General features: G+C 40.9%; 1 protein-coding gene across 11 annotated transcripts in view; it reads right to left on the minus strand.

The window, feature by feature from the left end:
* map4k4 (mitogen-activated protein kinase kinase kinase kinase 4) overlaps positions 1–15,703 on the minus strand; it is a 126,819-nt gene that overhangs the window by 67,596 nt on the left and 43,520 nt on the right. For all 11 annotated transcript variants that reach the window (XM_036138966.1, XM_036138969.1, XM_021319458.2 and 8 more), the window contains exon 3: positions 5,192–5,248. In XM_036138966.1, the coding sequence (XP_035994859.1) occupies positions 5,192–5,248 (57 nt within the window). The remainder of the gene's footprint in view (positions 1–5,191; positions 5,249–15,703) is intronic.

Raw genomic sequence — 15,703 nt, forward strand, 5'->3', positions numbered from 1 at the left:
CTCAAATTCCGGGGTTATCGTCGTATCTACTGGTTGTCCAACATGCCAATCATTCTGACGGGTTCACGTAACCCCAGTGTCCGTGCTCGTTCCTTGTTAGTTTCCGCTTGCTGGCTGCGCATGCGCACTTCTAGGATCCGGTTAGCTTAGCGGTTAGCTTCGGTGTTAGCCGTTCATTTTAGCTCCACTGCTCTCACTGTAGACTTTCACCATAGCTGAGAGTTGCAAGAAACAAACCGCGTACAAGTTTATGGAAAGAAGAGGAAGGCCTCAGTAGAAAGAAAGTAGAGTGGATCAGGGAGATTTTTTTTCACGTGATCCCCCTGAGGAGTGGAAGAGCAGGTAAGACAGTGTTGCGCATGCGCAGTTATTCAAAAAGCGACTTGGGGAAACTTCCGGAAAAATCGACGACTCTACCTTTAAACAGAACTGCTTGCCATAGAAACTGACTTATTCATTGAGCCCTTTGAAAGAAACTGATCCGACAAGATCAGGATAACAAACTATATTGTGTTAAAGCTATTACTAATTCATAGTAAATTTTACATGCAACATGCATGGATACAGCATGTACATATGCCCATTACACATGGTTGTTATGGACTTAAGTGATTATAATGATATTTTGACATATTTATTCCAATATCAACAGAGGTATCAATAAAAACTATATAAAAAACATTTGCAGGCTTTTTTAGCAATAGACTGCCAGGTAATGTTCTGCTGTATGTCACTGCATGCAGGCTCTAGGAAACACAGTTAATGCTCATGGAAATGTTTTACCCTTTTGTCAAATGGGCTACTTCAAAACACCATTTGAAGTAGTAAAGAATGTGATCCCCAAACAGCACAAAATAACTCTAATTATATTTTTAAACATACTCATATTTTCTGATGCCTTCATGGCACCAACAGAGAGCCCAAAAAGTAAAAGTTATAAATGCACACCTTATTGTTAAATTTTTGGGCTTGTAGTCGACGTTCTTTAGAGTTCATTTGTAATTCGGACGAAAAAGGTTTCCCCATGATGATAAATGATAAGACAGTAGACCAATCTGTGGCCCACTTATATTTGGACAAATACTTATTTGTAAGCTTATGAGGAACCAAACAATTTTGTTTGGGTCTGTTTTCCTCCTGAATTGTATCCCAGTTTTAGCTGTCTAGTTTTAAGGAAAATGTTGCTGAATTTTGAAGTAATTCTTTTATCTGCTTTGCGTCGTTGCTGCTTTGCAACTGTCCATACGATCATATGCTTAAAAGTAATAACATAAGAATGCACAGCAATCCTGTTCATGAAGGAGACAGGCGTTGTGTCGCAGAGATTAACCTGTTTTGGTACAAAATGTGTGTATCACCCTCAGGAAAAAGCTTGCAAGCCAGAAAGCATCATCCCAACTGTGAAGTACGGGGATGGAAGCATCATGCTTTAGGGGAGTTTTGCTGGAGGAAAAACTGATCTACTTCCCCAAACAGATGAGGAAGGAACGTTAGGTGGAACTATAGAAGCCACACCTCAACACATCTGCAAGGAATACACAATGAGGCCCATAATACTGCCATATTACTTACACAGTGGCTTAAGGACAAGAAAGTCATTGTTTTGGAAAGCAGTGCTCTGAATACCATAACCACATTGTGACTAGAGCTAAAAAGTTGTAAGAGAGCAAGTCGGCTTGCAAACTTGACCCAGTTATACCAGATCTGTCCGTTGAAAATGTCCTAAACTGCGACAAACTATTATGAGAAGCCAGCAGACAGACACAAATGTTTCTACCCAAAATTCTATCAATTACTGTGGAAATGTATGTACACTTATTACTTTGACAAATGTAACAGACTAAAAAGGCACTTTCGTTATTTTTGATGTGTCAAATAGGAATTACTTCATCCCAACTGAACTAAAAAATAAATTTAAAAAAAGGTTGGACGTTGAAGTGGCGTTTTATACAGCGGCTGTCAACTGCAGGTTTCAACTGTATGTGCAGTTCTGTGCAATTGTTTCAAGATTTAAATACATTCAGAACCTTACAACGACCAAATCATTCATACGTTAAAACATCATAACAGAGTTTGCACAATTGGTTTACAGTGACTGCAAATGTTCTATACCATGGCCGCTTCATGTCAATCCAACTCCCCTGTCCTTTTAACTAGTCATTTTTTCTTCCACCCCTGTTTCTTTCTCCTAGCTATGTATATGTAAAGCAGGAAGTTGTATGTGGGTCAGAGCACTTATGTGTAATATACTCAGGGAGACATTTGAATGCTCCATAGAAATCTTGAACAGAACTGCTTGGTGTGTCTGTAGGAGGGCAGTCGATCTTCCTCCATCCAGCTGTCGTTCATGCCAGGCTTCCAGAGGAGCTGCACATTCATTTTAGAAGAAAGCCGGAGCTATTGACGAGGAGACATCTAAACATTTGACTGGAATAGAGATGAAAGGTACTTCCATGTCCTGATTTCTCTTCAGTGATCCAGCTTGCATGAATACATAAACATGTTCCTATCACATGTCCCTGAACTATCCCCACTTGCCCCTCTTTGATCTCGGTGGCTGGAAAAGCAGATTTGTTCCTGCAGGCCACAGACAGGCTCTCGCTCCAGACGGCATGGTGGGCTTTTTCAACGTTTTACCAGTGAGTGGATTTCTCTGCGTGGCTTCTAAAATCTGGAAAAGTAACTTTTCAGATTTGTTGAAGCAGAGGATTTGGTCTGACAGGAACGGCAAGTATTTGCAGGACTGAACTGGACAGCGCTATCTGGATGGAATCCATCACTTTATCGTGGCGGGGTAACTTGGCGGACGAGTGAAGCCACAAGACTTGAAGAAACACCATTTCACTTATCTTGTTAGTCCCAAACGATTCCCAATTTTCATGATTTTACAGATTAATTATAGATTAGCTTTAAATCTATTTGTCAAGTCAGCGAAAGACATTCGCATTCCCGGCTTTCATTTAGTTGCTTCTTCATGTTGAACCATATTCATTTCACATTGAACTGTCAGCTGAAGGCTTAAACTGCACTTGCAGTTCTCTCCCTGGTGGTGTGTCAGGCTAACCTGACAACAGCCAGCTGTATGTATCGCTCCGCCTAGCTCCACTCAGAGTGGAGCTAGGCGGAGCGATACATACAGCTGGCTGTTGTCAGGTTAGTGTCAGGCTGCAGCTAAAGCAAATCCATGAGGGGTTTAAAGAAAGGGTAAAAAAAAAAAAATGCAGACGAAGCAAATATGTTTCAACTAATAAAATGCTGCAGAAGAGGGCAAAACTACAAGAGTTTTTAATCTTGACAGAAAAAAAACTCCCTACTGTCTCAGCTACAGCAGATTATTCTAGTTCTTTTTTGGACATAACCTGAGCTAGTCTTTTTGGGCTCCATTTTCAGCTTGATCAGCCCAGACCGGTGACTGGCTGGTCAAAATGTCAATAATGCAGTCTTTTTATGACATGTGAATGCAGCATACTCAGCGCAACAAGGTCGCATTGACAACAACACTCTTCAGTGCAGACTCTGTTAATGAGTGAAGGTCTTTTCAGTGCCAGTGAGGTGTTCAATAGAAAGTCAGAGAAGGCACAGAGATACACTAAGTAGCTTCTGAAAAATGGATGTTGAAGGACAGATAGAAACACGTGTGGTTCGCTTAGGATTTACGACGGAGTCCTCTGAACATTGACTCTACTGTCCTTCAGCCAGTTTTAAACTGACAGCTTGATTATGGCCAGTGTCCATTTGGGAGAACCATTTGTACCCGTGTCTTAAACTGTCTGGTGGCTTGAGATGTCTCTTCAATGTTCATAATGTCCATCTTCTTGACGGACATTATGAACATCTTGCAACAATAGTTCCTTCAGCAGAACGCCTTCACAAAATGATGCTTAGTCCTGTACTTTACAGTTGAGAACGTGTTTCAAGGCTTGCCTCTTTTTCCTCCCTATATAAAAGTGATGTCAGCATGGCCAAACACTTAATTTCAAGTTTCACCCGAATACAGGACAGGTTTCTAAAAATTAGAGTCATTGTCTTGGCGTCCCTTCGGTTGCTTTAAGAGTAATGGCTTCTTTTTATCGTGTAACTTCTCAGCCCGTTTGGGTCCAGCCAGCTTTTTTTTTTTTTTTTTTTTACAGGGTTTTTTGTTCTTGTTCTGCAGTTGATTCTGGGGCACAGAGCCCGTCTTCTTACTGATCCGCATGATGGTTGGGCATTCACATGATTATGGCAAGCTATACAGTCATTACTCAGATCGGAATACGGGTTCTGATGAGGGTCATTTGTCAGAATAAAAGTACCTTCTGAAAATAACCTTTAAGCAGGTATTAGACATACACTTAAGCATTAAGCCTATATTTCTGTGTTAAAACATTTTTTATTGGTCTGATGCGATATTCTAATGTTAAACATCATGTTTTCGTTGGCTGTAAGTAGAACATCATTATACCTAACAGACATAAAGGCTTGAAAATATCAGTCTGTGTGTAATTTATATAACATATGTAGCATATTTCAGCAGTTACTGAAATAAAATAACCTTTCAATAATATTCTAACTTATTGGATTTATTTATGACTGTTTAAATAGATAAAAGTGCCACCCTCAGTCATCTGGAAGTTGTAACCAGGGATTAACTAGACTTGTGGAGGTCCACAATTCATTTCCTGATTCCCAATGATGTCACACAAAGTACTGCCTTAAATCAAATCCACAGGTTTGCCCAGATTGAGCTCAAATGTCCCTGATGTTAAAGTCAAAAGCTCCAAGCTTTATGCCTTTAAAGGCATAGTCATTTCAACATTTCTAAACTTAAAACTTTAGATACACACACACACACAAATGGAAATCATTTTCAGTAACCTAATATGGGAAACATTTGGCATCATCTATTAATCACACAGTGAGGAGGAAAGAAATATTTTTTGCCTTTTTTGTATGTAAACATCTGGTAAACATCAGATTTTAGCCATATAGAAGATATATGTTCGTACAATTTCTTGAAACTGATAGTTCAAATTCAAGCTTGAAGCTTTCTGATAGACAACATTAGGTTTACCAAAAGATTTTAACCATTCTGAAGCTGCATAAACCATTTAAATCCACTACAACAGGGAACATACACCAGCATGGGCATGTGTTCAGACTGGTTCAAATTTGCAATCTCGTAATAGTAAAAAGGGTAGGTGATCTCACTGACCTCTGTGACGTCCATGACCTTGATGGCCGCCAGCTGTCCCGTCTTAACATGTCGACCCTGGAAAACCAAACAGGAACAAACAGAAAGAGATGAGAAAAATTTAAGCCTGTAATTACTCAATCAACATGCCTATTTCTCGTGTGAATAGTTCTATTACAGGGCAATCGACAGCACAAAGAGATAACGGGGACTCCTTTACCATCTTGTTTACAATAGCCAGAAAACCACCAATTTCCACTGTGGACCAGCTTTGCAAACTGATGCTAGGAATCAGAACGTTTCTAAATGACAGTTTTATAGGCTGCAAAAGCATTCGGGGTGATTCGTTTGGTCATAAAACCAAAACCCACATTGAAAACATGTTATTTTCTGCCACAAAAGCACAGAGGATCACAGACGAACATCCAAACATTCAGCATTCTCTAACAGATTTAACTCTGTGTGTTCAGTGTGGACTCGGGCAAGGCTGAAACAAAAACATAACCCTACAGCAGCAGAGCACAAAACATACTCTGGGTAAACTCAACAGTCTTGTATAATATTAATCCGTTCCAGCTCTGCAAAAACTGAAAACTTTCTTTGTCTTCCTCTAAACTGGAGGGTATGTTAGAGCTCTATGCAGGGAACCAAAGCAATAAGTTCCCTACTGTAAATAAAAACAAGCTTCCAACTATCTAGGGTATTAGAAAGAGTCCGCAGTGAATGAAACACAGTGTGAACTCATTGGTGAGTACAAGTGAGTTGATGAGCATTTAAGTCAGATATGGTGGAAACGGCAGTCTGAGCAGAGATGTAAAGTTCCTATTGTGGGGGAACAACCTTAACACCGCTCAAATGTTACCACAACTAGGAACGAGGGGGAGAAATATGTATGCATCAACTTTGCTCGACCGCGTCATTTCATACACCTATGCGCTGCCACATGATCGGCTTTCTTTTGTGAGAAAAAAAAAGGGGGGGGGGGGGGCTTTGACACATGAACCTCCGGCCCTCCGGGTCCTAAACGAGCGGGTGCAGCCCGCAGCCTGAGTGATGAGAGATTAACCCATTTGGGTGTAGCCACTGGAGATATGCGAGACTGCGTGGAGGTATGCGTGTGAGGGCGGGGTGAGCGAAAAGGGTCAAGGCTGGTTGAGGGAACAAACTGCGGGAGTGACAGGAGAACAAATGTGAGCTGGTATTAACCTGTGGGAACTACAAGGCTACAGCGCCAGAACGTTATGTTATATGTTGGATCAAGAGAACACAAGTTAACAAGCACAGATGGAAAGAAAATGTACTCTAAAAATTTCTTAGAGCCTTCTTGTAATCTAAAACATCAAACTTTAATTTAGAGAGGTGACAGCATTTCAGAATTTCACAGGACAGTGAAAAACAAATATTTTCTCTGATTAATGCCAGAGCAGGATCCAACGGAACAATGGTATGCTAGACCCTAAAGAGTATGAACTGAAGCAAACGTGAAGACGAACACATCGGAGTCACCGAGCAGAAACTAACAGGGGGCCCCCCCGTGTCAAAAGTCCCTTTTACAAGAAGACGATTTCTTTAAAAGGAATTTTACTGTTATAGAAAACCTCTTACAAAACAGGACCAAAATAAGTATGCATTGCATGTGTTTTGTGGATTTAGGAAGTTGCCAAATACTGAAATGTGTCCCTCAGGCACTTGTACTGAGACAAAAGGCAAAACTAATCAGCGACGTCTGACAAACCTAAAAATATAAACCCCTATAATAATCTATTAAACAACCCACAGAAGCAACATCTGCTCAGCGGCTGACACTCCAACCATAGCGCCCGTCAATCCCTTTTGAACCTGTCCTATTCAGAAGCAGCAGAACCTGTGAGAAAACTACCCACAGTAGAAGTCCAGGAATCCGTCTTTGTGCACTTCAGGCTTGACATGTCCAAAGGGCCTTAAAGATGCCGACTGAAGCACTACAAAACCCACTCTATATACACTCATGCTAATTTTAGATGTCTAACAAAACAAAACATATTCTAAGGATTTCCTGTTTATATATTTAAAAAACTGCTTTTAGTGGTCATCTCTGGACATGCCTAAATAACTCCTCACAGGAACAGTGTCTAACAACAAGAACGCAGCTCGTCATTTCAAACACTTTAATGCTTATTACATGGTATTGATTTCCCAAATATTTCTGTCCTTCTGATATATATGGTGGAACCCTGTACTGCAAATGTACAGCTGAATATTGACATCTTTAAATGCTTAATCTTCAATCACTGATTGCTATCAGGGACAAAAACAAATCTGTCTCATGATGAATCTTTAAATGTATTCTATAATAAAGCATTATCAAATTCAATTGTTGCTAGCTTTCTCAGCTCTAGAGCCCACACTTTTCAACATCCACTATTTACTGATGAACTCTCACATTCAACCTTAATTGGCTTCCTGTTAAATCAAGAATGAAATTCTCCATCTCACATATAAAGCCCTTAATAATCAAGCTCCATCATATATCAGAGCTCTGATTACCCCGTATGTTCCTAACAGAGCACTTCGCTCTCAGACTGCAGGTCTGCTGGTGGTTCCTAGAGTCTCTAAAAGTAGAATGGGAGGCAGATCCTTTAGTTATCAGAATCCTCTCCTGTGGAACCATCTCCCAGTTTTGTTCCGTGAGGCAGACACCCTGTCTACTTTTAAGACTAATCTTAAAACTTTATTTTTTTGACAAAGCTTATAGCTTAAAGTCGTTACACTGGCTCCCTGTAGCTCAGAGAATAGACTTTAGTTTATAAATCACTAAACGGCTTAGCACCAACATACATTAAAGAGCTGTTGTTGCTGTATCAACCCTCGAACCACTCAGATCTTCTGGTTCTGGTCTAATCTGCATACCCAAAACCAGAACTAAACATGGAGAAGCAGCATTTAGTTCCTATGTTCCGAAACTCTGGAACAAACTTTCAGGAAACCCTCCACTGTCGCTTCATGCATGCTCAGTATGAGGGATTGCTGCAACGCCATGGACAGTGCAGACGACTGTCCACTGTGGCTCTACGCTCTTTCAGAAGGAGTAAATGCTGCTTGTCAAGACTCAGTGCAAACTGCTGGGTTTCCTAAGGTAGGAAACTTTTTGACCAATCTGTATGATTTTATTTGATTAAATTTGACTTTGTAAAGTGCCATGAGATGACGTGTTGTGAATTAGCGCTATATAAATAAAACTGAATTGAACTGAAATCTTATGTGTCTATAATCTCTTTCCAAATGACATATTTTATTTACACAGAAAGTTACAATTGCTCTTTATTGTAGTCACCAAAATGCAGCTTTTTTTTTTTTTTTTTTTTTTTGCTGTTCTGACAGACCAGTTGAATATCTCTGTAGCTAACAGAAGGACAGTTGTGTGTGTTCCTGTTTAGGCATCAGCGTGAGGACCATTTTTCTGATTTCACTATCAAAAGGGAGGACTGTTTGTACCAAAGAACATTTTGCTAGTCCTCACTTTGTATTTTGCTAACGGTAAGGTTTAGGTCAAGGTTAGGTATGCCCTGGTAATGGTTAGGTTTAGGGTTATTGTCAGGCTTAGGGCATAGAAAGGGTTGAAAATAACTGAAAAAGCAATGGGAGTCAACACATGTTCCTCACAACATATAGCAAGACGAGAATGTGCGCTCACAAACTCTTCACTGTAAGAGCGTCATACAGTATGTGATGGTAAAGACCTGACAACACTTCCCCCTCACTGACAACTGAACTCAGGTGGACACACACCCAGACAGACTTGTGAAGCAGCTGCTATCAGCCAGATTACATCATGACAGACACTAATGGAAAAAAAGTGACTTTTTCCTTCCTGGGATTGAGTTTCATTAGTGTCTAAAGTGAAAAAACACATTTACAGCTCCCTCCTGTTCAGAGGAGCCCCGTGCATGTGAGTGGGAATATATTATGTGTCACTGAACTAATCATCCAAAAGATGTTTCAATTATTCACATGTTTCTGTGCAGTTCCTCTGTGTCTGAGAAAGCTGACCTCAGAATGCAACGGCCCTTACACCGGCCTCCCTTCTATGGTCCTGATACACACAAAAAAAACAGGCCCACAACGGCTAAAAGATGACATCATCCTCTCTGGTTCCTTTGTTCGACACCAAGAGACAGAAACACACACACATGCACCTGGCCAACCAGGAGAGAGAAATCCCATCTGTCTGCCATAAAAAAAACAGCTCTGGTTCTGCTGATGACAGACATGAACCTAACCACAATTGTCAAATCCTAATAAAAACTTAGACGACAACTCACAACTGATATTGTGGACAGACTAACAGAGAAAAAGGCTATTAAGCCACTCGCATACAGTATTCTAAATGCACATTATAAGAGCCTTATTTTTCTGGTCAGCTTCAGCCATTAATAGAGATGTTGTTTCCTCAAAGGATAATTAACTTGGAACAAAAGAAAACGTGTTTCATCGGGAACAAGTTAGAAAGAAAAATTGCTGAATTAAGAAAAAAAACTACAGAGATGGAAGACAAATGCATCATCATCAGTCCTCCTCCACATCTGCAGCCAGTTATGGCTTTCTGGTGTACAATAACGAGTAACAGACCTGATAAAACAGACTACACACATTGGTTTTGTTGCACTTAGCAAATAGTAAATTGGACTTAAAGAAATGATCACCATAGTCCAAAATAGAAGCCCCTTTATATGTCCGTCCGTCCGTCCGTCCGTCCGTCGTCTTCCGCTTATCCGGGGTCGGGTCGCGGGGGTAGCAGCTTCAGTAGGGAGGCCCAGACGTCCCTCTCCCCAGCCACTTGTACCAGCTCCTCAGGAGGAATCCCAAGGCATTCCCAGGCCAGCAGAGAGACATAGTCCCTCCAGCGTGTCCTGGGTCTTCCCCTGGGCCTCCTCCCGGTGGGACGTGGCCGGAACACCTCACCAGGGAGGCGTTCAGGAGGCATCCTAACCAGATGCCCGAGCCACCTCAACTGGCTCCTCTCGACGTGGAGGAGCAGCGGCTCTACTCTGAGTCCTCCCCGGATGACTGAGCTCCTCACCCTATCTCTAAGGGAGAGCCCAGACACACTACGGAGAAAACTCATTTCAGCCGCTTGTATCCGGAATGTCACCTTTATATGTCCCTATCTTGTTAAAATGTGACTTGCCATCTGGGGTGCGACGTGGAGTTTCAGAGCTGGTGCCCCATATGTGGACAATATTAGTCCTTGACCCAGCGGCCCAGGCTTCAGTTCCTAACCTCAGTCCTTCCCTTTTCTCTGCCACCATCCCGTCCGTAACAATGTCAGCAAATGTCACTTTTGTGCTTCTTTGCATTGAATGGAGTCAGTTAAACAGGTTCTGGAAACTGATCAGGATGCCTCCGGTGTTCCTCTCTTTGGTTGTTTTCTGAGAACTTCCCACCAGGAACACGCTAGATGGATTATTCATCTCTTTTAGACCAAGGAACGCCTTGGAACCCTACAGAATAAGGAGCTATGGTTGTAAGGCGAGGCGTCTGGGCTTCCCTGTTGGACTCCATAATTCAATCTCAGATAGCAACTTTTTCTTCATCATCATGTATAACCTCATGAGTTACTCAATCAGAACCAAGAAGGTCCAAAGTAAAATGGACAGAGCGACACCTATAAAACTAAAATAGAACGCTGAAACAATCACCACTTTACTTTGAAAAAAAGAGAAAGCCAAAGGAACCAGAAAGATGCGGATATCCTGAACACTTCTACTTGACAGGAGAAGTAAAGGAAGCTATAAAATCTCAGCAACTCTTTCATTTGACTGGGTGATCACAGCACAGCTTATTAAAGATAAAGCACGTCTGTTAACCCCCCCCCCAGCTGACTGCAAGCTCTTAGCCGCTGCCAGCGTGATATAATCCTGTGGTCATCTGCTCTCTCATGACTACAACCTTTATCGACGCTCGGCGTGCTCGCTCAGTTCTCAGACGGGGATGTCTGGATTGCAGTTTCATCTGTCACTGGAAAAAACCTGCAGGGCTCAGGAAGTGAGGGGGGAATCTGTGTTTGGTTCCAGTTACTCACATCTCAAAGCTCATGACACTTTTTTTTTTTAATCAGCCAGCTTTTAGAAAAGGTTTGCGTCTGTACTCATACACATTTTGTTTTCTACATGAACAGTATTAAAATGGGTTGCACACTAAATGACCTATAGGAAAAAAACTCATAAAGTGAAACTTATGGCAATAATAAAGCTGCTGAATGTTTTTAATTTCTTTATAGAGCTCAGTATGCAAATGAAAAAAGATTCATTTCACAAAAACACACATGCAGCCAAGCATTTGTTTATGATCAGTTTGAAAAAAATGTCACTTTAAGAAATGACATATGCTAACCATGCCACTAAAACATTATGAGATGCATTTTTTCACATGATAGTAAAAGGACTTTACTTTAGGCCCTTTTGAGCAGTAATCTGTGACTTCCTGTTTCCATGAGTGACAAATACAACACAGGACAAAGGAACTTTTCTTCTGGCTGCTCTTCAAAATGGGAAAGACAATGCAGTCTGTCATTTAACTCCATGACTCACAGCTGGTGTAACAGCAGGGGTGGAGGGGAGGGGGAGGGGCAAGGCTGTTGCTCTGATTGGAGAATATGAATTACGTCAAAAGATAAACTGTTTTTTATTTGAACATTTTTGAGCAAAGCAGCAAAGCTGACTGCCCCTGACCTGGTTCATTGGTATTCGCTTTCGACATTCACACTGCCTCATCGTATTATACCCCAAAACCTCAGAAAAATTAAATTTGTTGTCAGCGCCGCTTTAACTTTTAAGCTTTTGAACTCTTCTTAGTTCATCCACCACCTCTCACAGCAAAGCATTAAAAGCATTAACTATTTATACTGAGTGCAAAAACAGCTTCTTACTGTTTAATGTCCTGTAAAGTGATGCCTCACCCGAGAGTGGAAATTCCCCACAGTCACATATAAGGTAAGGTGAAAAACGTGTTTATACTTCTATCCATACCAACACTCTGTCAGTAAAGACTTTCTTTATTTCTGGAAACAACCAAAGTACATCAGCATAAAACAGAAACAAATAAAAGCAGTCTGCATAAGCAGTCATTCTTCTGATTCTTCTTCAGTGAGATTAGAGCTCAAATCAGTGCTGCAGACAAGAGTTTTACTTGGTCCTCCTGGTTGACTTGTTTTGTCCCAGATACTGATCCTAGTTATTTAAGATTAGGCTTTTGTCAAAACTGAGACATTTGATACTGCATTAAATTTTAAAGTGAAGTAAAATATAGTGTATGACCTCTGACCTGAAATTAACTTCCACATCCTCACCCTGCTAGCAAGATTTAGCGAGTAAAGCATTGCAGCTCGCCCGTCCTTATAAAAAGCTGGGGGAAACCCTGATTTGATACCCTGGTTTAGCATATATTTTTTTATACTGAATAAATACATAAATATAGATACAAATAAATACATTTCTAAGACGTTTACAGGTAGAGCCTTTAGCTAAAGTGCTGAGCTAATATGTTTTTTCTGTTTTAATGGCTGCTTATTCATTCACCTCATAACAAATGCTATAGAGTACAAAAACCGACAAAACCTAGAAAAACATCTATACTCCTGCTTCATAAAGCCTGGTTTACTGTGAACAACGTAAATTTGAATAACTAATGTTTCAGCTGCTTTCAGAGCGGGCCGCATCTCACAGACAGTCAGGGATGTGCAGCAGCCAATACAATCTTTCACTGGAAATGTAACATAAAACATGAAAAAAAAAACTAATTTGTAAGATCAGTATAAAAAATATCCAAGGCCTAAATTACAGCTATGCAAGCTATCCATAGAAGAAAATGCAGCCCCACAGCTAACAGGGCATGTGCTTAAATGCTGTATTTTTATTAGCTGGAAAATTAGCTGGTGGGGAAAAATTATAATTAGCAGAAATACAAGCTTGGAAACATCATCAGCCTGTGTTATTCTATATAATAGGTTTCCCATAGTGAGTTGAGATACTGAAAAAAATAACTTTTCAATAATTTATTGAATATGACTGTGTACTGTATATCTTTATCTTCTGAAACACAACACCGGAGAAAACAAATCTTTTTTTGCCTACTTCATAGACACCTTTTTAATCGTCCTACTCCTTTCAAAAACCTTCAAATCTGTTCCTATCTCTTTTTTAGATTGCTGTGAAAACACTCCACAAGGACTTATGAGAGAGGGAAAATAAACGTGTGAAGAGGAGCATGAGGAGAAAGGAGGTGAGGGATGCAGTTAAAGCGGCAGACGGTTTATTAGGAGGAGAAGAATGAAGAAGCTGGGAAGAGAAGGAGTTTGTGTGCGAGCCTGAATCAGGACAATGGAGGACGGAAACATTGAATCACTCCCCACCAAAACTTACACAATTTAACATAATCTTGTCGGTTCAGATTCAACCGGAGCATTCATCGGACTTCGCTGGGCATAAGTATTCCTGTTTGTGTGTGCGTGGGGGAGGTTTCGACGACAACAAGCTCTTTATTTCATCTCCTTGGCCTCTGGAGCTTGGACAAGGAGGCCAGGTGCAAGCTTTGCAACAGACACACGAACCCGTTAAAAAAGACACACACACGCACACACACAGGGCTAATTTTTGCAGCTCAGCAATGTGAAAGCCAGCAAAGTTGTTATTGATCAAACCGTTGGTGCATGTAGAGAGGTAAACGCTCGTCATCGTTTTTTAGATATTTTCAATAAGAGAGCTTTTTATGAACTGTTCCACACAGCGGCGGCCGATGCATTTCCAGCCCCTCATCTGCACAATGCTGTGAAAATAACAATTACCGCTGTTAGTGGCATGGAGTTTTGTTTGGATCGAGCTAAAGTCAAAGCTCCAGACTTTCCCATGTCTGAAGTTTCCGACGAGTTGCCTTGATTGGACAGTACTGGATCAACAGTAACTAAAGTTGCTCAGATTATTCTCCAAGCTGCTTGTGAATGTTATCACACGGTATCATTCTCAGTGGCGGTTCTAGACCAAATTAACCAGGGGGGCCAAGGTGGGGCCAGTGTTTTTTCACAAGGGTACAGAACAAAAAAATTTTAAAAACAATAAAATAGCAATATTTAACTGTGTAACAATATTAAGTGAGCCACTTGTGGCTCTGGAACTGCAGGTTTCAGACCCCTGATCTAGCAGTTGAAAACTTTGCCCCCTGCTCAATACGGCTAAAGCTAAACGTGAAACATCTTAAGTTTTAGATTCTTTTTAGAGTAAAGCTGTATAGGTAACAAATAATATTGGTCAAAGTGACCATTCAGTTATGGTTTCTTTGCCATTGCAAATAGTTATGAGAAGTTTATTTAACATCATGCTTTTAGTACAGGGGCCATAACAGGGGCCAGGGCCATTTCTACAGGGGCATGGGCCCCTATTGGCCCCTGTCTAGAACCGCCCCTGCTCTGTTGAATGGAAAGCATTTATGGAAAGCTAGAGGGGAAAGTCATAAAAGGAGTAATTTGGTTTAATGGTGGACAGAGGGATTGTTTCCTATATTTATGACCATTACTCGTTAAATCTTTGACCATCACTTATCAAGTCATAATCTTCTCTTCTAATTTCTTTGATGCAAATGCAAAGAAGACACGAAATTCAAGCCTTTTTTTCTACTGACGATACACATGGGGGCAGTTGGACAGTATATGACGTTTTAGATCAACACATTTAAACCTTAAGGGTGTTGAAGACGACATCCCTGGTCTTCACCCTGTAGAGTTTAGTTTCCACTGAGCCTTTAGTTCAGGTTTTGATGCTGCTTTGCTCGGTCTCGGAGTTCGAACAGACAGCCCTGTGTAAGTAGGGCAAGAAAACAGTCCGTCTCTGGGGAGCGAGCCCACAGCAGACAGAAAGAAAGAGGCCGGTCAGTTAGAAATGGCTACTAAAAGCCGTGCTGCAGCTACAAACACTGGACTGTCTCTTTGTTTCAAGGGAACCTGCAAGTAAAGCTGTGTGAAAATAATTGCAATAATAATATTACCTGTATACCTACAGTTTAGTTCACTTTTTTGTCCATTTAAAAAAAAAGAAAAGAGCTCTAGGTTAACTAAAATTATATGTAGAAACAAAGTGAAACGGGGGCTATAATTGCAAAGCGAAAGGATGGAGAGAGACACATAGCATTAGATAGAGGCCATAATTAGACTTAGTAGTAGTAAGGGGGTTAAATTCTGGGCATGGGTACAAATTTCCATAACGTAATGAGCGATCACCCCATTTTTAGACACACATGCAAGTCTGATTGTCCTTGAAATGGATATGGCTCCAAACCAAGCCAGCAAACCGCAGCCTAAGGGCTTTTCCAGAGCTGAACAGAGAAAGCGGGGAAAAACGCTGAGTCCGGAGATCCACATAAAGTGAATTAACACTTTAATTTACACCTAAAGACATACACTAACTGTGACTTGCAGTAACAGGAGGACTGTTATTAATTATCGGAAAAGTTTAACCAGATCACCAAAGAACCGCGAGTGAAGCCACATAAAAACAGCGGGGGTTA

This window comes from Fundulus heteroclitus, chromosome 7, assembly GCF_011125445.2.
Source record: "Fundulus heteroclitus isolate FHET01 chromosome 7, MU-UCD_Fhet_4.1, whole genome shotgun sequence".
NCBI lineage: Eukaryota > Metazoa > Chordata > Actinopteri > Cyprinodontiformes > Fundulidae > Fundulus > Fundulus heteroclitus.